This window comes from Equus caballus, chromosome 20, assembly GCF_041296265.1.
Source record: "Equus caballus isolate H_3958 breed thoroughbred chromosome 20, TB-T2T, whole genome shotgun sequence".
Taxonomy (NCBI): domain Eukaryota; kingdom Metazoa; phylum Chordata; class Mammalia; order Perissodactyla; family Equidae; genus Equus; species Equus caballus.
The window spans coordinates 39,514,443-39,538,621 of NC_091703.1; the positions used below are offsets into that span (position 1 = coordinate 39,514,443).

Sequence of the window (24,179 nt, forward strand, 5' to 3'; positions counted from 1 at the left end):
CTTATCTGCAGACAGAAAATGTAATGATTAAACTGGGGTATGACTGCAAGGTTTCCTTAGTTAGGCAGGTGACGGGTTGCAGTGGAAGCCATACAGACGTGGGTTCAAATCTCAGCTCAAGCTCTTGTCAGGTTTGTGACCCTGAAATAATAGTTTCCAGCTTTCAAGTGATTGTAAAGATTAAATGAAATAACAAACCTCAATGTGCCCAGTGTGTTGTGGACACTCAAGATATTGCTTAGTTTGCATCTCACTTGAGTTGACCTTGCGCACTGAGGTTGTCCCATCACAGTGAGTGTGGGAGTGTTCTGCCTCTGGAACAGAGTGAGCCTCTGAAACCAGCTGGGAGGAGAGCTCCCGAGGACGGGATCGTCCAGGGGCTCGCTCCAGTGCGTTTCTGGAAAAAGCCCATTATCGAGGCCAGAGGCTGTGGTCTGAGTACCCACGACCTGTGGGATATGGATGTACTGCAAACCTATTTGATCAGTTCAGAGAATGTGATTTGTTTAGAAGTCACTAAGCAGTTAAGTGAGGATGTGCCACCACCTGTTGAGTGTCATTTAAGGGGGGATAAAAAAAAGACGGAAAACCACAGGGCCAGCCTAGCCTCCTGACTAAGATCAGTGGTTCTCAACTCTATCAGATCCAACACCCTTTGCATAATTAATATTTTGTAACATCCTTTTCATGATCCTGAAGTGAAATCCGTAGATGACATACAGGTACACACACACTTTCATAGGAAATAGAATGATCTAGTATAAATGGTGGCTAAAGGAAAAACATAAACACATTTCAATATGTAAGTGTCCAAGCATAACTACATGAACGACATAATGGAGCAGCTACATATTCGCACCTAAACACAGCATCTCCTTGAATGTGACAACCGCGTTGTGTTGTCTTGGCAACTCAATACCATCACTGACTGCTGTCAGTCCTGTGACTTCCTGAAATTGGGGAACAACTCTTGGTAAAATCTCCAACAAAGCAAGTATAATCTTTTTTTATTTACTCAGTTGTTGTGATCCTGGAGATTTCACATATATCAATACACAAAAAACCTTTTTTTCCCCTTAAAGATTGGCACCTGAGCTAACAACTGTTGCCAATCTTCTTTTTTTTTTTTCTCCCCAAAGCCCCCAGTACACAGTTGTATATTCTAGTTGTGAGTACCTGGGTTGTGCTATGTGGGACGCCGCCTCAGCATGGCCTGACGAGCGGTGCCATGTCCGCGTCCAGGATCAGAACCCGTGAAACCCTGAGCCGCCGAAGCGAAGCATGTGAACTTAACCACTCGGCCACGGGGCCGGCCCCCAGTACACAAGAAAGCCTGTGTTTTATACATAAAATCGAGTTAGAGTCTAGGCTCAGATAGTCATAAATAGTTTTTTCCACCTACATGAATGTCCAGCAGGATGGACATTTGTGATACGAAGCGATTCTTTTGAGAATCGCATTCTACGTGCTGCCTCCTGCATGCAAAATATCAGGAAAGCCTGGTCATGGTGACAACGAAAAATGACCCCACAGATTCCCAAAGTGCACCACCCTTTGAGAACTGCGGACGTGGAGAGAATAACTCACGGGATATGAGCCTAAAAAGTGAAACCTTTACGCTGAAGACAGAGCTGACTTCCTAGTCTCCTTCCTTCCCCTCCTCCCCTTTCTTTCCCTCCTTCCTCCCTAAAAAGTAGGTATTTTATTGAACCCCTCCTGTATGTTAGTCAATTTATATCCTTACTTGTATATTCTACACAAGTAATGTCTCAAATTCTCCTCCAGAGTCCCCTTACAACCGAGGCTGGAATCATTAGACCCTCCTGCTATCAACATTGAAGGACTCCTCGTCCCACAGAGTTTTATAGCGTTGACATTAGACGTGCCTTTCTTGGTTTTTGAAAGAGAATCCAGAAAAATGTATTCATTCTGCACATTTCCCTAAAGACTTGCTGGCTGCTGCCGGCTAAAGAGGCGAGGAGTCAGAGGGCGCCAATGTCCGTGGCAGCCACAGCCAGGCACGTGGCACCTTATCTCATTCTGCTCACGCCGGGCCTCCCTCTCAGGTCCCAGCCCGCTCTGCCTTGCTTCCTTCCTCATCGGGGTGGAAATGCGCCTCCAGCCCTCTGGAGAGAAGCAGGGGGATGACGGGCTGCAGCAGCTGCCTCTCCCTCCCTGCAGTGCTCTCTGCAGCCTCGCGTTGCTTCTCTCTCATTCTCTCTGGACCTGTTCTAAATGTGCAATGCCACTGTGTGCTTCAGCCTTCTCTCCCCTGGTGTTTGTGTGTGATATTCTCTCTGCCTCGAACCCCCTGCCTCCTCCTTCCCAACTCCTCCTAACTTTCAGTATCGCTCCCTCTGTGAATCTTCCCTGACCGTCCCCAAGCTTGGTTTAGGTGTCCCTTCTGTGTGCTGCTTGTACTCATCCGCACTGATCAGTGGTGGCACTGATCACGCTGCTTTGACATTGCCTCGTGTTTGTATCACCTGCTGAAGACAAAACACGTATAAAGGTTAAGGACACAGCCTCTGGAACCATTCAGCCTGAGTTCGAGTCCCAGCCCCTCTCTCTCCCGGTGGTACAATCCCGGGCAAGTTACTTACTCTCTCTGACCCTACCTCATAAGGTTGATGTGAGGATTAAATGAGTTAAGGCACGTAAAGCCCTTGGCGTGCATTCAATGCTCGATAAATGTGAGCTAAAGGCTGTATGCTTTTGAGGACTCAGACCGCCTTGTTCCCCTCTGTGTCCCCGTCACCTAGCCTCGTACATGACACACAGGAGGCATCCAATCTTTATTGACTGACTCAGTGAATGACTATCATCTTTTAACCCCTGGTAAATCATCTTGTCCTCTGCTTCCCATTTTTATAATCAACAATCTTTAGAAGCAAAGACCATCTAAAGAAAGAAACCAAATATATGCAGATTATCTGCCCTGGCTAAGAAATAGTGCTGTGTGGAAGTTCCCAGTTTAAGAAGAGACAAGTGTTAGGAGACTTGGATTCTGATTCTCTTGGCTACGTCTTGTCGTGTTAATTCAAGTTGGATGCACAGCAACTGAATGAATTGGAACAAGAATCAAAAGATTATTGAAGGTGGCTGATGGCCATGATCCAGATAATTCCTACTGTTTCCCCATCCATCTGCCACTTCAAAATGAAAACATCAGGGAACAGGAAGGAGGATTGGAAGTCATTGTGGCATCTTGCACTCATTCAACCATTCCATAAATATCTATTGAGTACCTTCCATGTGTCAGGCACTGGGAACATGGGAAAAAATAAGAGTCCTGTCCTCTGGGAGGACAGAGTCCTCCCTTCTGATGGGGAAGGACAGTCATGAACGATGGCTGTGCCATTTTCCTGGCACCCCTAGAACAGAGCCTCTGAGCACCTGTTGCTGGTGCCATTTCCGGGCCAGGAGCACTTTGATCCATCTCGCTGGCACTCAGCTGACAGACAGCAGGATTTTTTCACGGGATCCCCAGGCCTGTGTGTCCTCCTCGACCTGATCAGCTGGCTCCACTGGCAGGGCTGCCAACGTAGCCATCTGTTTCTGGTTGTGAGGTGTGAAGTCATCACCCACTGCCATCACATGAAGGCACATTTCCCCTCAGCCATTGCTCAAGCATGACACAGCAGATGGCCCGGGCCTGTGCAGAAAACTCACACCCACAGCTCTGCCCAGTGACAGAGGCAGTGACTATCCGATAATGGCTGCTGACGAAGCGCTTGCGGTGGGGAGTGTCCCCGTCTGGAGGCTGTTCTGCCCCCGACAAGCCCCAGCCTGCTCCCAGGTTAGGAAACACTCCTACCCCACCGAGGCTCTCCTCAACCTCTGGTCGGGTCAGGTGTCCATTCCAGGTATTTCTGTAACTTGTACCAAGCTTACTGGGGTCAGAGCACTTACCACATTACCTTTTCTAACTGTTACATTGTTTCACGATGCAAATAAAATGTGATTGTTGAAAAAATTGTAAGTGTAGCTAGATAACATCCATTATCCCACTACCCAGAAATAATAGCTGCTGACAGGTTGGCGTAACTCCTAGAAGATTTCCTAAATCTGTAAAAATACATAACTTTTATAAAAACTAATACGTATCATTCAGTCAAATGTGACAATAAGTGGTGTTGAAACAACTGAATAGCTACTTTCCTCCTTTATCCACAATCACTTCCAGACAAATAAAGATTTCAGTGGAGAAGAGCTTTTGATGTATGCCACAAACCCAGAAACCAGAATTTGACTACTGTTGTAGAATTTGAACAAAAATTGTAAAACTTTCATACATTGGAAGCAGTCGGGCAGGTTCAGTAAGGGCGGCAGCCGCCCTACCCTAGGATCCTGCCTTCTACCTCTAGGTAATTTCCCCATATGGGCGCAAGGAAATGAGTACAAGGACTTGTCACTCAGCATTATTTGTAATGGCAGAAAAAACTGGAACAAACCTCAAAGTTCGTGATAAGAGAATAGGAAAATAAATTGTTGTGGCTTCATATGACAAAATATTACACAGTGGTGAGCACAAACGGAGTAGAATGACTTTGCCTCCTGCCCTGATTTTGTCTGTGTCCCAGGGACAACCGGCAATGTCTGCAGGCGTTTTTGTTTGTCACAACTGGGGGTGGGGGTGAGCTACTGGCGTCTAGTGAGCAGAGGCCAGGCGTGCCGCTCTGATGCACAGGACTGCCCCCCATCAACAACAAATCCTTGGGCCCCAAATGTTACTAGTGCCGAGGCTGAGAAACCCCGAGCTGGGTTGAATCAACACAGGTGGATCTCGCCAACAGTCTGGAGTGAGAAAGGAAGTTGCAGAATGATCCAGGTTGATATTTTTACAGATACGTACATACACAGCACAAGAAAAAAAGCACATATGGGAATAATACACAGCAATCCTCCAAATCTGGAACAATCCATCCAGGCATTGTTTTTCTTTTACTTTTTTCTCATGGTGCTGGAAACGTCTCTTTACTGATAGATGATACACAATCCCGTGGTAAGTGTGTGCCCCCTGGTCTGTTTTATGCAGACTAAATTGATAGCTATGGAGTTATCAGGATAAACGAGGCGCACATTTTCACCATTTCGATGACATATTGCCGAATGGTTCTCCTAAAAGCTTGTACCAATTTGCACTCCCACCTTCAGGTGACAGTGTGCCGTCATTTCCCTTTTTGCTCTGCCTCCCTCAATAGGGTAGGGACTTTGTGAGGACAGGGACTGTGACGTTTGCCCATGTAGTTTCAGTGTCTTGACAGGTGCTCAGTGAAATTTGGTTGAATGGATTAAGGCTTTCCAACACATTGCTACGTAGGGACAGAGGACGGAGAGCAATAAGCCACTCCTGCCCCCAAGAAACTTGCCGTTTAGTTTTGTTTGAAAGCTAACTGACAGTTCGAGTCTAAGGGCTGCTGTGCCGTAAATCCTACAGGAGTGAGAGGAGGGAGAGCACTGGGCATAGCCAACTAGAGGAGGTCGCTCCTGAGCCAGCTCTGGAGGCACGAGGGGCCTCCCCATCCTTGGCAAAGGGGAGGACTGGCATTCCAGACAGGCAACAGCTTAAGCAAAGGGGTGGCGACAGGGGTGAGTAAGGCACGTTTGTGACATGGCTAAGATGGAGCTCATTTGTGCGTAGACACCGTGGAGGATCCGATTAGCAAGAAAGACAGGGCCGGTATGGGGCCCTTGTCCAACAGGCTGGGAAGCGTAAACTTTATGCTGGAGGCACCGGCAGCTCCCAGGGAGTGGCGAGAAGGAATGGCTGCTCTGACCAGGAAGATGAGTCACAGCTGGGCTGCCTGTCACACCTGTGCTGTACGGCTCTCCAGCTGCCCAGCTGGCCACCCTCTCCAGAGGGCCAAAGCCAGATCTCCCGATCCCCCAGGTTAGGAAGGGCAGCCTCAGGGGAGCGTGAGGGGGTGAAGGCCAGGCAGGGCCTGTGAGGCAGAAGCCGTTGTTAGGGAAGCAGAGTCCCCGGGGCCAGGGGACCAGCTGGTGGTTTGTGCCCGAGTGGTGAGTGGTCGAGTGGTCCCTCCCTCATCCCTGTTGTCGCACCTGTGCTTAGGCTGACAAGGGTGTGGCTCTTGAGAGCTGATTCTGTGCATCACTTCTCAGCTCTGTGTTCAGTGATCTCAGGTTGGGGGCTTGAACTTGGCCATGGTAGGCTGACTTACTCCGCAGAAACTGACAAACGCCATGCATCGGGGCTGCCGTCCCCCAGGGCCGGTTTTCCAGCACAGCACTGGCTGTTTCCTTCGGGAAGTAGGGGGATTCAGTTATTAGATTTGGAGCAGGGCAGGAAGGGAGATTCTTATTTAGGGAAGCCAAATGGAGCCCTTAGGAAAATGAGTGTGTGGCCAAATAGCGGAGGCACGGTCAGGAGAAGTAAACTCAGATTCCAGAAAGGCAAAGGCCAGCCCTTCACAGGCACTATCCAGGGCAGCTGAGCACACTGGTTACCAGCACTGACTCTGTGGTGAGACTGCCTGGCCTTGAATCCTGGCTCTGCTAGGTACTAGCTGTGTGACCTCGGGCAAGTTTCTTTACCTCTCTGTGCCTCATGTTTGTCATATGTAAAATGGAGAATATTATTATTATTATTTTATTGAGTTCATAATAGTTTACTTCATTGTGAAATTTCAGTTGTACATTATTTCTTGTCTGTCACCACATAAGTGCTCCCCTTCACCCCCTGTGCCCACCCCCCACCCTCCTTTCCCTGGTAACCACTGAATGGTTTTCTTTGTCCATGTGTTTGTTTATATTCCACATATGAGTGAAATCATCTGGTATTTGTCTTTCTCTGTCTGGCTTATTTTGCTTAGCATAATACCCTCAAGGTCCATCCATGTTGTTGCAAATGGGATGATTTTGTCTTTTTTATGGCTGAGTAGTATTCCATTGTATATATATACCACATCTTCTTTATCCATTCATCTGTTGCTGGGCACTTGGGTTGCTTCCACGTCTTGGCTATTGTGAATAATGCTGCAATGAACATAGGGGTGCATAAGTCTCTTTGGAATGTTGATTTCAAGGTCTTTGGATAAATACCCAGTAGTGGGATAGCTGGATCATACAATATTTCTATTTTTAGTTTTTTGAGGAAATGGGGGATATTATTAACCCATCTCATAGGGTTCTTAAGAGGATTGAGTTACGTGTACATAAAGCTCTTAGAACAATTTTTGGCAAGTAATTAGTGCTCTGTCAATATTTGTTAAATACATAACATAGAAAACTGAAGTACCTGGAAAGCCAGCATCTTACCTGAGAACCCACAGCAAATTGGAGGCAGAGCTGGGATGAGAGCCTGGGCCTCTGCCATGGCAGGTAGCCCTACTAGTCTTGTCCGGATTTCTTTGACCCTGACAAGGGTTGTGGGGATGCTCCACGTGTCTGGCGTTGGCTGTTTACCTGGAAGAGGTGGAGCAGGCAGACCCACTGGCCTCTGCCTGGAAGGGCGGGCTGCTGAGGTGGCCTCCAGGGTGCACAGCCTCCCCTGCCTGGGGCAGGGCACACAGGAGCCCAGGCAGGACAGTGACCCCATTACTGCAGTTTGGCAGGTGATTCGAGCTGGGACTGCCCCGGGCATGAAGGTGAGCTCGGCCAACCAACCAGATGCAAGCAGAGAAGACAGAGATGCACGGGAATAACAATAGCTTCCATTTATACAGCGCCTACTAGGTACATACCCGCCATTCAGTCAGTCAGTGTATGCTGGGCCCTCTTCCAGGTCCCTGGGATTCAGAAATGAACGAGATAGACAAAACCCCTACTCTCGGAGACCTGACATTTGAGAAAGGGAGACAGACGACAAACAAGCACATTGAGAGATGTGTAAGGGCTTGAAGGACAATGAGGCCAGGTATGGCAGGCGAGGCATGGCTTGTGACGGGTCAGGGAGGACTCCCAGAGGTGATGTATGAGCAGAGGTGACGTATGAGGAGTCCTGAGGGATGGGAAGGAGCACCATGCACAATGCCTGCAACCTGGCATGCATAGTCTCAATAAATCCTCCTGCTAGGTGGGTGTTGCTCTCTCATTTTACCAATGAGGAAGCTCAGAGACATGCACTCACCTGCTCAAGGTCACACAGCTGCAAGTGTTGGCATGAGATTCAAACCCAGCTCTGCCTCCCAGCCCTCGGCTCCTCTTCGCACAAGTACACCCAACAAACGAGTCTGGCACAAAGCTGGGGGGGGGGGGCGTGGAGAGGGGGAGAGCCGGGGTCATGGGGTCGGGAGGGTATGCACAGGGGCCCCGGGGCAAGCAGGTCTGGAGTTCACTCCTTGAAGAGGTGAGTTGAGAGCCTCACTTTAAAGACCAGGAAGGAAGGCAATTCCAAAGGGTAGAGGGTGTATCTCATCTAGAGCCTCCGAGGGAGCCGGGAGGGCCCTGGGCAGGGAGGGGCCTGCTTTGGAATGAAATTTGGTGCAAGTTCTCGATGAGAGAAGAGGTCCCCAAATTTGGGTTGTGCACCCTGGTTCTTAATCAAGAGCCTTTTAGCACCACACACAGGCCCGGGCTCGTGCTGGGAGACGGAGGGCCAGAAGCTAACACCCATTGTCCTTGCCTCAGGGAGCAAGGAAAGAACCTTGAAAAGCCAAAAATGTCCAGGACGTTGTGCCAGACCAGACACCACACATCCAAGGTGCCCCCCACCCCTGGTTGACCTGTTTCAAGCATGTTCCCCTACTGTTGCTTCCTTAATTCCACCATTTGGGTCTTCAAACCACATCCCCTCGCTGCCTCTTGTCCCCACAGGGGACACAAAATCTTTGCTTCATTCATCACTTAGTATTTTCTGGGACCTGCGGTGGGCCAGCAGAGGGCCAGGGGCTCAGCAGTGACCAAATACTGTCCTCGCCCTCACCGAGCCACTTTTCCAGGGGTGGAGATGGACACCTCACAGAGGACAATTAAATTGTGATGCATGCGACAAAGGACAGCGCAGAGAGCAAACAGAGCTGTGGACTGGGCATCGCTGGAGGGTCCCCCGGAGACCGAACCCAGGCCTCATCTTCATGGGAGGCAGTCAAGGGGCCCGTCCTGCAGGCCGGGTGGAGGGAGTTGGGTCTTGGGGGGGAGGGGGAGGGGAGGGAGGGACAGGGTGGTGTATGGTGTGAAGAGGCGAAGTCTACCTTCCGGGTCCCCAAGAGGCTCCAGGGAGGCAGAGCCGTGCCTACCCCCTGTCCTCCACCAGGGGGTGCTAAGGCTGAGGGCAGGGAGGGAGCACACCGTCCAGCAAAGGGCCCAGAGGCCGAGAGAAAAGCTCACATGGTCAGGGGCGTCTGTGGGAAGGGAAATCTGATATTTTGTCCTTGGGATGGATGTTCTGCTCAGACCCCGAGTCTGCTGAGCAGCCGCAGCCCCCTGGAAGGGGGAGGGACTGGGGAAGCCGGAGGCCAGTGCGCTGCCCCCAGGGGTTCTGAGCTGGGTCCCCTGAGGCACCTACCAGACACTGCTGGATGGGGCCGGGGGAGGGCTTGGGGCGGGTGAGGCCGGAGGGCTGGTCAGAGGAAGAGGGAGCGGAGTGGACACCTGCTCCTCCCTCACCCTCAGGTGCTGCTCAGATGTCACCTCCTCAGACAGACTTTCCCTGAGCACCCCCCACCCTCCACCCCTACCGCATTCCCCGGTCTAAACTAGGCCTTCTTTGCAGCCTTTCTCTGCAGAATTTTCTTCGTAGCACTTAATGCTACCTGACATTGCATTTGGCTGAACCGTATACAATTGTCAAATGCCAGCAATTTCATACAGTTCAACCTAATACTACATATTCAGCGGTTCTTCATCTGCCTCCGCCACTGGAATGTAGCTCCACGCGGTTGGGATTTTTATCTGTGGCGTTTCTGCTACATCCGCAGTGCCTAGATGAGTCCCTGGCACAAAGCGGACCCTCAGTAAATGTTGAATGAATAGGTGAATGAATCCTTGGGCTGGGAATTTGGCAAAAGACTTGATGAAGGAGTTCGATTCGACTAGGGAGCTGCATCTAGGGCAGGGACTGACCAGAGAGGGCTGGGGCTCGGGCGGGGCAGAGCGGGTACCCAGGGCCAGGACAGATGGGGCTGTAGTGTGGGAGAAGCTGTCACGTTCCTGAGACAAGATGGGTGGCCAGGATGGGGAACATAGGCAGCCAGCCTCATAATCATGTGGGCTTTTGTCTCAATTTTTAGGAGGCCGGTCATCATTCCCAAAACCATGTCCCTGCCCTCCAGAGGCTCACAGCCTCGCCAGGAAGACAACGCCACAATGACAGCCACTCCTCAGGCACTTGCCAGGCGCCAGGCAGTCTAGCTGGTGGTTAAATGTGCAGACTCTGGAGCAGGACAGCAGGTTCAAAGACCACATCCACCACCTTCTTGGTCATATGTGACTTTGGGTAAATCACCTAACACCTCTGGGCCTCAGTTTCTCCATCTGTACGAGGGGAATCGCAGTATCCAGACAGAGCAAAACAGCCCTGGCATCTGGGAGCTGCCCGGTCCTATCAGCCAGGCCTCGGTGTTGCTCGGGCTGGCCTGGCACAGCTGGTCCTGGTGCTCCTGCTGAACACAGAAAAGCCATCTGTGACCGTGACGGATGGAGACAAAAACAGGACCACTCGGTAAGCATATCAGAACACTGACAAAACATGAATATTGTCCAAACCACAAAAGTGCCCCAGCAACCCCTACAGCTAATCTGAGTGAAGGCTGCCCCTCTACCAATGACAGCTCTCTCCTCACTCCGGCGGGCCCTCCTTCTAGGTAAGATTTACTAGGATAACCAGTCATAGAATCACCTCCACTTCCCAATGGCATCTGATGCAGAACAAGTCCTGCTTCCATCAACCCTGCACCAAATCATGTAACACCAGCCCAAACCTTATCATAAGTCCCTTCAGACCCCCTCTTACTGAGCCACGCCCACCTCCGTCCCCAGGCTGCTCATTCTCCCTCGTGAGTAATCACCCTCAAGGGGTGTTTCTGGTGATCTCTGACTGGAGGCATTGACAGTCCCTACCTTGCTGGTGGTTGTTACATTGCACTGGGAATGACACATTCCAAAGACTCTTTAAATATACTTGTCCTGCTTTAATATCATTTCCATTCTACAAGGAGGACACCGGCACTCAGCAAGGGGAAGGAACTTTGCCCAGGGTCACACAGCTGGGAAGGCAGAGCTGGGATGGAAATTCAGGTCTGCTTCCAGAGTTGGTTTCCTAACCCCCTGCCTTGGCATTAATAGGGCAGAAACCAGTGCAACAGCATTGGGCCAGTGTCTGGGACGAGCAGAGCAGAGGGACCTTGGAGCTCAAAGAGAAGAGAGGCCCCAGGCTGCAGAGGGCAAGCCCCCAGGATGTGCTCAGCGACCTTCTCTCTTCCTCTCCCATTGGTGATGCCCTCACTGGATCCAAGGCCGCCTGGCTGCTGAGTAAACACAGGCCCAGCTGAGGCCCGAGGTGGGGGTCAGTGTCGGCAGAGTCTGAGGCCTGAGTCACTTCCTGATCATTGCTTAAGAGGCGTCCGGAGCCACAGCCTGAGTGGCCAGCTCGTGCCCTTGCAGGATTGCAGCCACTTGGGCAATGAGCACTTCCGTGGTATTCCTCACCTTTCCAGGCTCAGCTCTGCCAGCTCAGGTTTCTGAGACCCACAACAGAGAGGCTGAAGCCCTGCTCCCACCTGGAGAACTGGATCCTCAACCCAGAAGGAAACCTAAGTCTCCTGGACAACCCTCTTGCCTGTGCCCAGCCTTAGGTGCTGGCTTCCTGGACCCACCCCAACCTCAGAATCAGGGTGCCTTCCACTGGCACCACCAACCCCAAAGTTCTGAAACTCCTGCAGCCCTCCCCGGCACGGAGCCCCTGCCCTGTCCCCCCACAGGGTCTCAGGGCTGAAGGAGGGCTGGGGCAGAGAAGAGGGTGGGGAATATGTCAGAGAGCCCAGGGCAGGATGTACTGAGGGAGACACGGCTTGATCAGTGGACATGTCCTCACGATGTGGGCGAGGCTGACGATGTGAAACGCAGGCCACCTCCTTTAAGGAGCAATGCCTCTCAACCCAGAGACACTGCATAGCCTTGTGGCCGAGAGCATGGACTCTAGAACCAGGCTACCAGCTTCCCCATCTCAGCTCTGCCCTTTACCAGCTGTGCTACCTTCGGCAAGTTACTTCACCTCTCTGTACCTCAGGTTCCTCATCTCTAAAATGAGAATAATAATAGTACTGACTCATAGGCCTCTCACCAGGATTAAGGGAGTTGTGTATGTAAAACACTTAGAATAATGACTGGCGCATGGCAAACACAGTGTTCATTAAATAAATATTTTTTCACTTCCAATGGGCTGGCTCTTCCATTCATTCTCCATACAGTTTTTGATGTCCTACTGTGTGCCAGGGATGAATAAGACAGATTATGTGCCTGCAACGCCTGTTGGGCACTTCTGTGGGATCCCAGCACCCTCCCACCCCTGAAGGGTCTTCTAGGCTGTGCCTGAGGCTGCAGGAGTGTGTGGGAGGGGCTGTGGCACAGGGTTTGGGGCCTGCAGACTCCCTAGTGAGGCCCCCCAGCTTGCTGGAGACCACAAGCAAGTTCCTTTCCTTCTTTAAGATACCCTCTGTCCCTTTGACCAGGTGAAGCAAGTGGTCCCCACCCCTTCCGCTACCCCATCCCCGGGTCAATGAGGGGTCAGACAAGTCAGGCGGGCATCCAGGCCATTCTCTGCCCTCCAACCTGTTCCTTGGAGGCCTCTGTGATTTTTTTTTTCTTGCTGAGGAAGATTCACCTTGACCTAACATCTGTTGCCAATCTTCCTCTATTTTGTATGTGAGCTGCCGTCACAGGATGGCCACTGACAGACAGGTGGTGTAGGTCTGTGCCCAGAACCGAACCCTGGCCGCCGAAGTGAGCACACTGAACTTAACCACTAGGTCACAGGCTGGCTCCTCTGTGATTTAATTTGAGCACAGAACCTTCTTCAGGCTGCACAAGCCACCAGACACAGGTGGCAGAAGACCCTAGCTTGTCATTGCCCTCATGGGGTATTAGGAAGCCGGCAAAAATTGTGTTCAAGACTGGAAATTTGAACCTGGACTGGATACTTGATATTATAGAATTACCATTATTAATTTTAGGTGTAAAAATAATATTGTGGTTATATCTTTAAAATAATCCTTCTTTAGAGATACAAAAAATATTTATGCATGAAATGATACGATGCCTTGGTTTCGCTTCAAAATTATGGGGCTGCAGATGAAACAAAATTGACTAAGAGTTGATGTAATTGCTGAACCTGAGGGATTGGGGTCAGGCAGGGTCATCAGCGCCTCACTATCCTCGTGTGGTCCCGGAGGCCCTCCAGCCGGGGAGCTGGTGAGCAATGCAGAATCCTGACTCCACCCCAGAACGACTGAATCAGGATCTGCACTGTAATAAAATAAAATTCCCAGGGGATTCGTGTGCACGTTTGTGAGAAGCCCCGAGCTCTTCTGTCGACTTTTGTGTATATTGGAAACTTTCCGTAATCAAAAAGTGGTGGGGTTTGGTTTTTCCGAAATTGTCCTCGAAATCTCCGGGGAGCTCTTCCTCCAGCGTGCCGGGCTGGAGAGAGCCGCAGGCCCCGTCGTGCCGCCCTGCCCCTGCTCGGGGCCCCAGCACCGCCGGCAGCCGCTGGCTCCCGCAGGGCGGCGCACCTGCCACCTCTGCACGGCTCGGCGGGCGCGCGCGCACCTGGGCCGGCGGGCTGGCGGGCAGGCCCGGGCGTGGCCGCGCGGCGCACCTGGGCGAGCCGGCAGGTGGGACGCGCGCGGGCCGGTCGCCGCCCGGCGCGGGGGAGGGGAGGGAAGGGGAGGGGCGGGCGCGCCTGGGACCGCGGCGAGGACCGTGCCGGAGCCCGCGGGGCGCGAACGCAGCCGCCGCGCTGGGGCCGCGGAGCTCGGGAGCCCGGGATGAGCCTCAGCCGGAAAAGGGGCTTCTACAAGCAGGACGTGAACAAGACCGCCTGGGAGCTGCCCAAGACCTACGTGTCGCCGACGCACGTCGGCACCGGGGCCTATGGCGCCGTGTGGTGAGACCCCCGGGCCTGCGCGCCGCCGGGGGGCGCGGGGCGGACGGGCGGCGGGCGCCCAGGCGCGGGGCGCAGGGGACGCCTCTCCACCAGCCCGGGCAGGACAGCGCACCTTCTCTGCTCTCCCGCCCCGCCTCGGATGTCCCGTCTCTTGCTGGGCGCTCGGGGCCGCGCGCCCGCCACCTTGACCGAGGACCCCAAGCCCAGCGCCCGGTGGGCTTGGAAGACCCTCCCGGGGCGCTTCCGGGCCGAGCCCGTGGACCCGGGAGGAGGCGGCGGACTGGGCAGGGAAGCAGAGGAGGCGCAAGGAGCCTCTGGCGGTTAGAGGCTGGCCTGGGGCCACCCCAGGCGCCATCTCACTTTTCTCCTCGAAGTTATGGGTCTCTGTGGGTTGAATTAGGACTGGGTCTGGTTCTCCAGGGCTTGAACCTTCAAGGGACCCCAGAGTTCATCCGGGCGAATCCCCATTGTTACAAAGGGGTACACTGAGGCCCAAAGAGGGAGAAGTGATTTGCCGAGTTGCATAGAGTGAGACTTCCTCCGCCTCTGGATCCAGTTGGCATTGACTTGGGTCTGACCCTGGCACCATGCCCCTTTCTCAGTGTCTGCCCCCTCCCTCCTCGACCCCCACCACCCACTGTGCTGCCGGCTGCCCCCTCACATTCCAGGTGGTGGGCATCAGTTCCTCCCAGCTTAGCCTGCTGGCCAAGAGGGACTGGGGCTAGGACGGCCTCCACTCTCCCTAGCGGAGCAGGCTGGGAGGCAACACCCAGGGTCTGGAGGGGGCACTGACTGCCTGTGCCCCCGCAGCTCTGCCATCGACAAGCGGTCAGGGGAGAAGGTGGCCATCAAGAAGCTGAGCCGGCCCTTCCAGTCGGAGATCTTTGCCAAGCGGGCCTATCGAGAGCTGCTGCTACTGAAGCACATGCAGCATGAGAATGTAGGCTGGGCCTGGGCGCTGCTGGGGGAGGGCAGGGCGCGGGGCCCTGAGAGGGTTCTGACCGGGCCCTCCGCCTGCCCAGAGGTGGCAGAGAGGGTGCAGAGAGCCCAGGACAGGGCCAGGAGAAGAGCATCTCCTCCCTGCTCCTCCCGCCCTTGTTCCTTCTTCCCATTTGTTAAAATGAGGTGCCGGGACCTGCCGTGCCTGCTTCCCAGGAGGGTGCAAAGGGTATTTTTGGCAGTGGAGCAGACTGAGCTTGGTAAGGTGCAAACTTACCCTCTCACTGTTATGAGGAAATAGGCATGAGGAACTTGCCATTTGTTCTAGATCTAAGAGCTGGTGCCCAGAATCCTGGTCAATGGTATTTCCACATGTGATCTGATAACAACAACAACAGTAATAACAATAGATGCTCACTGAGCACTTATTATGTGCCAGGTGCTGCTCAAGGACTTAGTGTAAACTGACATTAAATCCTCACAATATTATGTGAGACAGGTACTGTTACTCCCATGTACAGATGGGGAAATGGAGGCACAGACAGACTCACAGTTGTCTGGTTAGTCAGTGGCAGAGCTGGGATTTGAGCCTAGGTGGTCTGGGGCCAGGCCTCAGTGCATAACCATTAGGCAGTCCTGTCTGATAGAAATGGCTAGAAAGACCCGTGGCTCCATGCTGGGCCTGCTAACCAGGCTTTGCTCCGATACCTAGACTGGAAGGCAATATTTAAAATAATGATTTCTAAATATTGTGCACATTTGAAGCCCTGTTCCTCTTCAGTGCACCCCTCCTTGTGGCCTCCAGCCTGGGGTGATCTTGCCTTTGGCTCGGAACCAGCCCTTTGGCAGGCGAGGATGGATGTGGTAGGAAAGCCAAGGTCAAGGGCAGGGAGCCTGGAAGGCGCCTTCCCTCTTCCCTCCTTGATTCCCTTGGCCATGTGGCTCCCTGCTTGAATTGAGGGTGGGTTTGTGCTGCTTGCCCTGAACACCAGACTTGGGGGCAGTGAGCACAGGAATGGCCACCTCCCCTTCTCCCCAGCCTGACTCTCCGTCACTGTGCACTGCAAGCTCCCTCCCAGTTAGAGGGGTTCCTCTTCCGCCTCTGCCCAGCCTACAGCTCCAAGAAGGCTGGACACCTGCCTCCTGCTGGAAATGGTGTATTAGGACAGGGTGGGTGGTCCTGTTCATGGCTGGGGCCCCAGGGGAGGGGAGGAGAGGGCAGCAGGGGCTGCCCAGCCCTCACTGGCAACCTTCTCCCCAGGTCATTGGGCTCCTGGATGTCTTCACCCCAGCCTCCTCCTTGCGCAGCTTCCACGACTTGTGAGTCGGGCAGCACTGGGTTCCAGGGCATTCGCAGGCCTTGCTTGCCACTCGGGAGCAAGTTGGGGGAGGGTCCACATTCTCTCTTCTGGGTAGGGGGGCTTCCCGCCCTGGCAGTCCTGGTGCAATTCTCTCTGGAGAGATTCTGTCAGGCAACGGTGGAGAGAAAGGCAAGAAGAAGTGGGAGGGGCTTTCCCCACTCCCTGGGGGCCCAGGGGTGGGTCTGGACTTTGGGGCTCTTCCTAGCATGAAGCGTGGATCAGGAAGCCTTGGCCACTCTGGCTGCTGGGGTGTTTGACAGCATCATACAGAACCAGAAAAGTTTTTTGCTAAATGCATGGCTTTGCTAGTGCGACACCTGGTCTAAAATTTAGGAACCTTTGGGAGAGTGGATTTTTTTTTTTTTTTTGATCCTATTTCAAATGCAGCTGAAGGTCTCTGTGTTAGGATGCTTTTGTTTTAAATGTAATGCAATAATTTTGAATGGAGTTTTTTCCTATAATGCCAGCTGCTGGGCTTAGCATTAAGAATTTAAAGCGGCCAGACGCTCAGTTGGGGGTGGGGGCACAGTTTCTAAATGACCCCTACCAGTAGTGTGGTCAATGTTCTCAGACTGGGAAGAGGGCTGGAGACTGCCTGGGGGCCTTCCCAGAGGAGGCAGCGTTTGAACTCAATCCTGCGGGATGAGTGGAAGTTTGCCTGAGGTGGAAGGGGGTGAGGGCCCCTGGGTAGAAGGAGCTTCGTGGGCAGAGGCCGTGATGCATGAAAGAGACTGGACTGTTCAGGCAGAATGGAGAAGTTCAGTGTGGCTGGTGGAGGCTGACGGCGGGTCTGATAAGGCCAAGAGTTCAGACTTGAGCCCACAGGCAGCCTCAAGTCCGTGGAGGTTTCGAGCAGGGGGGTGATGTGGTCTGATCAGATTTTGGAGATGCACTCTGATGGCAGCGAGAAAGGAGCAGGGAGCAGCTCTGAGAGGAGAGAGAGCCTTGAGGGTAGAGTTCGAGACCCAGACTTCCATCCAAATAAAGCAGAGGTGACGGGATGCCGAGAAGAAACTTGAGACCTGTCGGGAGGCAGGACTGTCCGAATGTCATATGCGTTGGGATGCAGTGGCTGGGAGAGGTGGCGTAGGTTGGGGATGCCAGGCTCCTGCTTGGAATACAAGGCTGAAGAGGAACAGTTCTTGGGAGAAAGATAACGAACTCCAGTTTGGACACTTCGCTTTTGAAGAGCCTGTGAACATTCGACGTTTAATCAGCAATTCCAAATAAATCTGGAGCTCGGGGAGGTCTGGGCAAGGATGTGGATTTGGGCCAGAATAATCACGCTTGGATGACAGCCGGAGCCCAGGGACAGGCTAGTGTAGAACATGATGCGATGCTGTTGATTAAGATAGCAACGTGGAAGAGAAGGTACAAGAGGATGAGCAGGTGAAGAGCTGAGACGGCCCGATGAGGGGTAGAATCGGCAGCCAGTCTTGAGGGAGTGTCAGACTTTGCAAAAGGTCTGATAGGAAGAAGGGAGGGTGGTGGGGGGGGTGCTGTTGGGCTGTCATTGGTGGTCTTGATCCAAGCAGTTTGGGTGATGGGGCGGCAGCACACGCCAGGCCGTCAGGGGCCTGGAAGTTAAGGCAATGGGGTTGAGAAGTGTGGACCACTCTTTCTAGAAGTTTGGTCTGGGAGGGAAAGAAGGAGAAGGGGCGGTTACTTGAGGAAACAAGGTCAAGGGAAGGCGATGTGAGACTTCAGCAAGTTTGTTGGCAGAGAAGAAAGAACCAGGGTCCACGTGGAGGTGAAAGACGAAGGCGGGGAGGGGGTCGTGCATGGAGCAGGGTCCCCACGGGGGAGGGGGTGTGGTCAGAGAGAAGAAGCCTTCAAAAAGCCACAGGCTCGTGGAGATGGCCTCCACCACATCCCTTTTTATTATTTTTTCCTTTTTCAATCTTTGTCCTTTTTTGTTCTGGACTTTGCTGTTATACCTTGAGTAACAGTTACATTTTGCTGACCTGACCTGTTTCACAATCACATGGGAGGGTGCAATGGTTCAGCTCCCTCCTTCTTCCTTCTTCCACCCTCCTGGAAATTGTTTTATTGTTTCCTTCTTGGAAGGGCAGACAGTTTTGGTGACGCCATCTCAGCCGGGCATGACCCTCTCTGGGAGAAAATATTTGGAAAGAAGCAGAAGGAAATACTGGCAGATGTTTCTAACTCACAGCTGTGGCTTTCTGTGGGGCACGGAGGAGGGCAAGGAGAGGGCACCCCTGAAGGGAGGGAACACTGCTCCCGTTTGGTTTTCCTGAGCACGCTCCAGCTGAAGTGCTTACCTTGAACTCTGCCAACTGGGCGGCCGGCCGCTGTCGCCAGGCTGGGAGCCAGGAGCCAGGAGGCCCGTGCAGGGCTGGTTCTTCTTGCGCGCAGAGGTCATCTCTAAGGCCTCTGTTCTGCCCTAGCCCCTCGCCCCTCCTCTGAGCTCAGACCTGGGGCCGGGTGGGGCTGGGGACTGTTCCAGAAGCCTTCGTGCCTTGCAGCTACCTGGTGATGCCCTTCATGCAGACGGACCTGCAGAAGATCATGGGGATGGAGTTCAGTGAGGACAAGATCCAGTACCTGGTGTATCAGATGCTCAAAGGTCTTAAGGTGGGTAGGGGCCTGAAGACGGCAGAGGGGGGTACCTTGATGTTGAGACCTGAGGTTTGGGGGAGGCCAGTTCTTGGGGGCCGGGAGAGCACTGTGACAGGGTGGAGGGGGTTTCTGAGCCAGCCTGAAACACCCAGTATGCAAACCCAAGGCGCTAGACTCACCCTTGTCTCTCTCCAACACAGTACATCCACTCAGCTGGGGTCATCCACAGGGTGAGTGCTTTCCCTGCTCCGTCCTCAAGGGGAGGGAGGGTTCTCCACAGTGGGGTAGGGGGGGAGGGGGGGACAATCCTCCGGAGCATGGAATGTGGATTTTTTCAGCCTCTGCCTGGGCCCAGGAAGGCCTGTTCGGAAGAATTGCTGTGTTCTAGGGAACTTTCCGGGGAAATGCTGTGAACAAAGCCAGCCCTGAGCTTGGGTGTTTCAGGCTCCAAGAATCAGGAGCATTTAGAGGTGGAGGGGCCCTAGAGGACAGCTGGTCCAGGCTCAGGCTATGCATGAGGAGACCTACACCCAGAGAGGGGAAGGGGCCTGGCCAAGGACACATGCTGGGTGGGGCCGAGCGGGGACAAGCTCCCGTCTCTGCCTGTCAGCCAGTGCTCACTCTCTCCCCTGTCTAGGACCTGAAGCCCGGCAACCTCGCTGTGAACGAGGACTGTGAGCTGAAGGTGAGAAGGTCCGAGCAGGGTGGGTCTGGGGTTGGGTGGGCCCCTCTCCCCTGGGAGCCCCAGAAGCTGCTCCGGGAGCCTCGTCTCCTCAGCGAGCTCCTTCTCCCTGTGTCCCTGAGTTGTAGATCTTGGATTTTGGGCTAGCACGGCCTGCAGACGCTCAGATGACTGGCTACGTGGTGACCCGCTGGTACCGGGCCCCTGAGGTGATCCTCAGCTGGATGCATTACAACCAGACTGGTCAGTGGTCAGCTGCCTGGGGGAGGGGCCTGGGGCTGGGGGTCTCCTCTGGCAGCTTCCCAAGGCCATCTCAGTTACTCTGGGTTGACCAACTGCCGGATCCTGGTCAGCCGGTCCAGGTGACACGTCCTCCCCTGCCCTCTGCAGTGGACATCTGGTCTGTGGGCTGTATCATGGCGGAGATGCTGACGGGGAAAACTCTGTTCAAGGGGAAAGATTGTATCCTTTGCTGGAAAAGCCAAACCACCCAGGGATTCATTCCTTCAACAGACACTTTATTACTTAAATATTTTTTTCTTAGTGCTAAAGTGATACATGCTCCCTGTAGAACAATTTTAAAATGCAGATAAGCAAAATGATGAAAACTAGAAACGTGTCATTCTACCACCGTGTAGAAACTACTTCACACTCTAATTGAACTCCTGTGTGCACTGTGCAGGCGTTGATGAGAATATGCAGAGTCTGGGGGAAGATGACAAAGAAACGGATGAAGGTGACTGGATGGGGTGAGGGCTGGGAAGGTGGCACATCCAGGAGAATCTGTGGGGAGGGACCCTTAGCCCAGCCTGGCAGGTGGGAAGCCTTCCGGAGACCCGAGTCCTAAGGGGTGAACCTCTACCCCCGGAAGCGGGAGGTTCGGCCGTCTGGAGCCTGGATGGCCGCCACAGTGCCTGGGGGGAGGCTGGGGGCAGCGGGAAGGGCAGCTTCGGAGCCGCCAGCAGAGAATGAGGTTGAGCCTTAACCCGCTGCCGAGACCTGGACCAGCTGACCCAGATCCTGAAAGTGACTGGCGTGCCGGGCGCAGAGTTTGTGCAGAAGTTGAAGGACAAAGCGGTGAGCGGCAAAGGGGCCTCGGCTGACCAGGGGTCAGGGGCCTGCGGGTTTGGGGAGGAGGGCTCAACTGCGCCTTCCCCTTGCCCTGCAGGTGCTCTCGTCATCATCCCACTTTGGACTCTGACCTGAGCCTTCAGCCCTGCTCTGGGCCTTTTCCGGAGTCCCTGCTCTATACCCCACAGCCTAAGCCCTGAGGGGCTGACGGTTGGGGATTATTCAGTGCTTCTCTCTCTTCCAGGCCAAATCCTACATCCAGGCCCTGCCACAGAGCCCCAAGAAGGATTTCTCTCAGCTCTTCCCCCGCGCCAGCCCCCAGGGTGAGTCCTGGGGCCTGCTGCCCGCAGGGCCTCTGTGTCTGTCCCCGGGGTGGGGGTGGGGGGTTGGACACGGGGGATGGGGGACACCTACTCCTCCCAGGCCTGGGCCGTGAGGCTCATGCTTTGTTGCTGCAGCTATAGACCTGCTGGAGAAGATGCTGGAGCTGGATGTGGACAAGCGCCTGACGGCCTCGCAGGCCCTCACCCACCCCTTCTTTGAGCCCTTCCGGGACCCCGAGGAGGAGACAGAGGCCCAGCAGCCATTCGATGATTCCTTAGAACACGAGAAACTCACGGTGGATGAATGGAAGCGTAAGAGCCGCGGCCTCAGCTCCTTCCTCTCCCTGCCTGCAGCCCCTCTCTGCTCTGCCTCCTTCATTTCCAGGCCTGGCCTCAGCCGGGCCCACGGCCCCCTAGAGACCGCAGCCTCCTTCTCTCTGAGTGGGTGTGCATTTCTTTCTCCCTGGGCTGACCTCCTGCTCCGTGCTGTATCTGGGGGGGGACGGGGGTGGGCTCTTCTTGCTCTCAGCACCCCTCCTCACCTTGAGCCCCCCTGCCTTTCTCAGAGCACATCTACAAGGAGATTGTGAACTTCAGCCCCATCGCCCGGAAGGACTCGCGGCGCCGGAGTGGCATGAAGCTCCAGTGACGCATCTGCCTGACCCTTGGCTGAGCCTGGGGACTGCCACATGGCAGCACCTACCAAACACTGCCCCTCAGACTGATATTTATTTGTCACTACCAGGTTTCAGCCCTTCTTGGATTATAGCCTTCCCAGCAGAGGACAGAGGGCCCTCGTCTTTGTGCAGGAAGCACCTAGTAGATGCAGAATTCAAAGATGTTGGTTGGGAGAAAATAGCTCCGATCATAACTGGCCACATTAAAATGCCCTTCTGGAGATTTGCCTGTGTGTGGGGTCCTTTCCTTCCTGCTGTAGTGGGGCTGGAGGTGGGCTGAGCCGGGGCGGGGGTCTACGGCAATGTTGGTGTATTAGATTCCCGGGGCTCCTGTAACAAATCACCACCAATGAGGTTTGAGGTGGGGCTTAAAGCAGCAGAAACTTAGTCTCTCACAGCCCTGGAGGCTCGAAATCTGAAATCAAGGTGTTGGCAGGGCCAGGTTCCCTCCAGAGAAGTATCTTTCCTTGCCTCTTTTTAGCTACTGGGGCTGCCAGAGTCATTGGGGTTCCTCGGTTTGTAGCTGCATCTCTCCATTCTCTGCCTCTGTCTTCACATGGCCTGTCTGGCCTCTCCCGTTCTTACAAGAACACCAGTCATTGAATTGAGGGCCCACCCTAACCCAGTATGATCTCATCTCAATTCTTACTAATTACATCTGCAAAGACCCTATTTCCAGAAAAGGTCACATTCTGAGATTCTGGCTGGACATGAATTTTGGGGAGACACTGCTTAACTCCCTACAGATGGCCACGGGCGGGGGGCCCTTCCTCGGCCTGTGCTCTGTTGCGGAGCTGAACGTGTCTGGCTGCTAAATTAAGGGAGCTGCAGAGAGAGCTGCAGCTGGTGAGACACTGCACGCGGGTTATTTTGGGTGAGTGATAAGCAATCAAGATACGAAACGCCCGCGGGTTGTTGACTAGGAGCTGCGGAAGGCAGAAAGGGCTTTCTCCAGGCTTGACGGAAAACTGCGCTCCTTCCCCGTCCTGGGAATGGTCCAGCTCTCTTGAGCTTTCACCCGACAATGGCTGGGATCCTTCTGTTTAGGTCTGAGAAACTTTGGGAGAACAAATTCCCATGACAAGGAGTCAGGAGCCTGTAGTTCCTGCCCTGGGCGCATTGGGACCCGGTTAAAATGCAGATTCCTGGGCCCCACCCCAGGGATTCTGATTTAGCAGGTTGAGATTGAGACCCTAGAACGCTTGCATGATGACCCCCTCGCCTCACCCCAAGCCCAGTGATTCTGATGGGCATCAGGCCGTGTTTACTCTAAACGTTTAGTTGGTTTCAATACCACTGAATTTGTCGTGAGACCTCAATTAGAACCCACCCTGGGAGGCTGAGGGGCTTCAGATGAGCTTCACACTCTCATTTTCCTGGTGTTCAAACAGGCTCCAACAGAGCATTTTTAGGGCAGTGAAACTATTCTGTACGATGCTGTAATGGTGGATACACGATGCTATGCCTTTGTCAAAACCAGTGAAACTGTACAGTGCCGAGTGTTAACAACAATGCACTGATACTAGCTCACCAGTTGTAACAATGTAGCACACTAATGCAAGATGTTAACAAGGGGAGACCGTGGGGCCGGGGGAGGAGGAAGGATATGAACCTTCTGTACTTCTGGCACAATTTTTCTGTAAACCTAAAACTGCTCTAAAAAATAATGTCTATTTATAAAAAAAAAAAAAAAAAGAAGCTTGAGGCCCAGAGAGATTAAGTCAGATGCCCACCACTCGGAAGTGGGGGAGCCAGGATTTGAACTGGAGCAGCCTTGGACACTGGGCCAAAGGCTGTTAACCCAAACTTGGGTTCAAGGCTTGCCCAGCCCCGCCTTCCTCCGGCCTGTCTCTCTGAGCTCCCTCACTGCAGCCTGTGTCCCCGGACTCTGCTTTCTCTCCCACAGCGTGGCCCTGCTGTCAAGGAGGGAGGAGTAGGCGGAGGAGAGGCTGACCAAGCCCTGCCGTAGCACTGAAACTGCCCCGGGTCCCTGAGTCTGGATCCCCCAGTTAATGGCCTTAGACTCCTTACTGGCCCCAAGGAAAAAGTCCAGCCTTCTTGGTATGGCATTCAAAGGCCCTCGCATTCTCTTCTAACCTCATCAACTCCCACTGCCTCCTAGATTCCTATGCCAGCATGGCCTATCATGGACCATCAGTCTTGCGATACACTGTGAGGCTCACTCTGGACATTAACAGGTTAAATAAAGGCTCTGACAAGTCCTGTAGTAAACAGGTCTGTTCAATATTGTTTAATCCAGAACTTCCCAAATGTAGTTAACCATGGACCCCATTTTCTCCGACAGCCATCACACACAGCCCTGTTTGCCCCGTGCAGCCCAGTGCACAGGTCCCAACATGGCTTCTCTCCAAGGAGGCCGGGAGCTCGGGCTTCTTTCAGAGGCTCTGCCTGGAAGGCCCTCCATCCCTCTCCTCACTTAGGAAAAGCCTCTTTATCCTTCAAGACTTTGCCTCAGGTCTCTGC

The 24,179-nt window shown here is 53.6% G+C and overlaps 1 protein-coding gene across 3 annotated transcripts; it reads left to right on the top strand.

The window, feature by feature from the left end:
* The first annotated feature begins 13,829 nt into the window (after positions 1-13,829).
* MAPK13 (mitogen-activated protein kinase 13) lies at positions 13,830-21,918 on the top strand. Of its 3 annotated transcripts, XM_023624828.2 has the most exons (12): positions 13,830-14,062; positions 14,873-15,002; positions 16,263-16,321; positions 18,849-18,957; positions 19,143-19,172; positions 19,580-19,627; positions 19,753-19,867; positions 20,015-20,086; positions 20,622-20,701; positions 20,940-21,018; positions 21,154-21,330; positions 21,585-21,918. In XM_023624828.2, the coding sequence occupies exons 1-12, from the start codon at positions 13,944-13,946 to the stop codon at positions 21,665-21,667; spliced, it is 1,101 nt and encodes a 366-aa protein (XP_023480596.1). In that variant the 5' UTR covers positions 13,830-13,943; the 3' UTR covers positions 21,668-21,918. The 3 variants fall into 3 exon arrangements, with proteins under 3 accessions (XP_023480596.1, XP_070100571.1, XP_070100572.1); XM_070244470.1 differs by lacking the exons at positions 14,873-15,002; positions 16,263-16,321 and having other exon boundaries at positions 13,843-14,062; XM_070244471.1 differs by lacking the exons at positions 13,830-14,062; positions 14,873-15,002; positions 16,263-16,321 and adding an exon at positions 17,373-17,751.
* Positions 21,919-24,179: the final 2,261 nt, after the last annotated feature.

Coding starts and splice junctions, on each gene's coding strand:
- MAPK13 (XM_023624828.2), top strand. CDS start 13,944: ATGAGCCTCAGCCGGAAAAGGGGCTTCTACAAGCAGGACGTGAACAAG. Junction 16,322..18,848: donor TTGCGCAGCTTCCACGACTT/GTGAGTCGGGCA, acceptor CGTGCCTTGCAG/CTACCTGGTGATGCCCTTCA. Junction 20,702..20,939: donor AGAAGTTGAAGGACAAAGCG/GTGAGCGGCAAA, acceptor TCTCTCTTCCAG/GCCAAATCCTACATCCAGGC.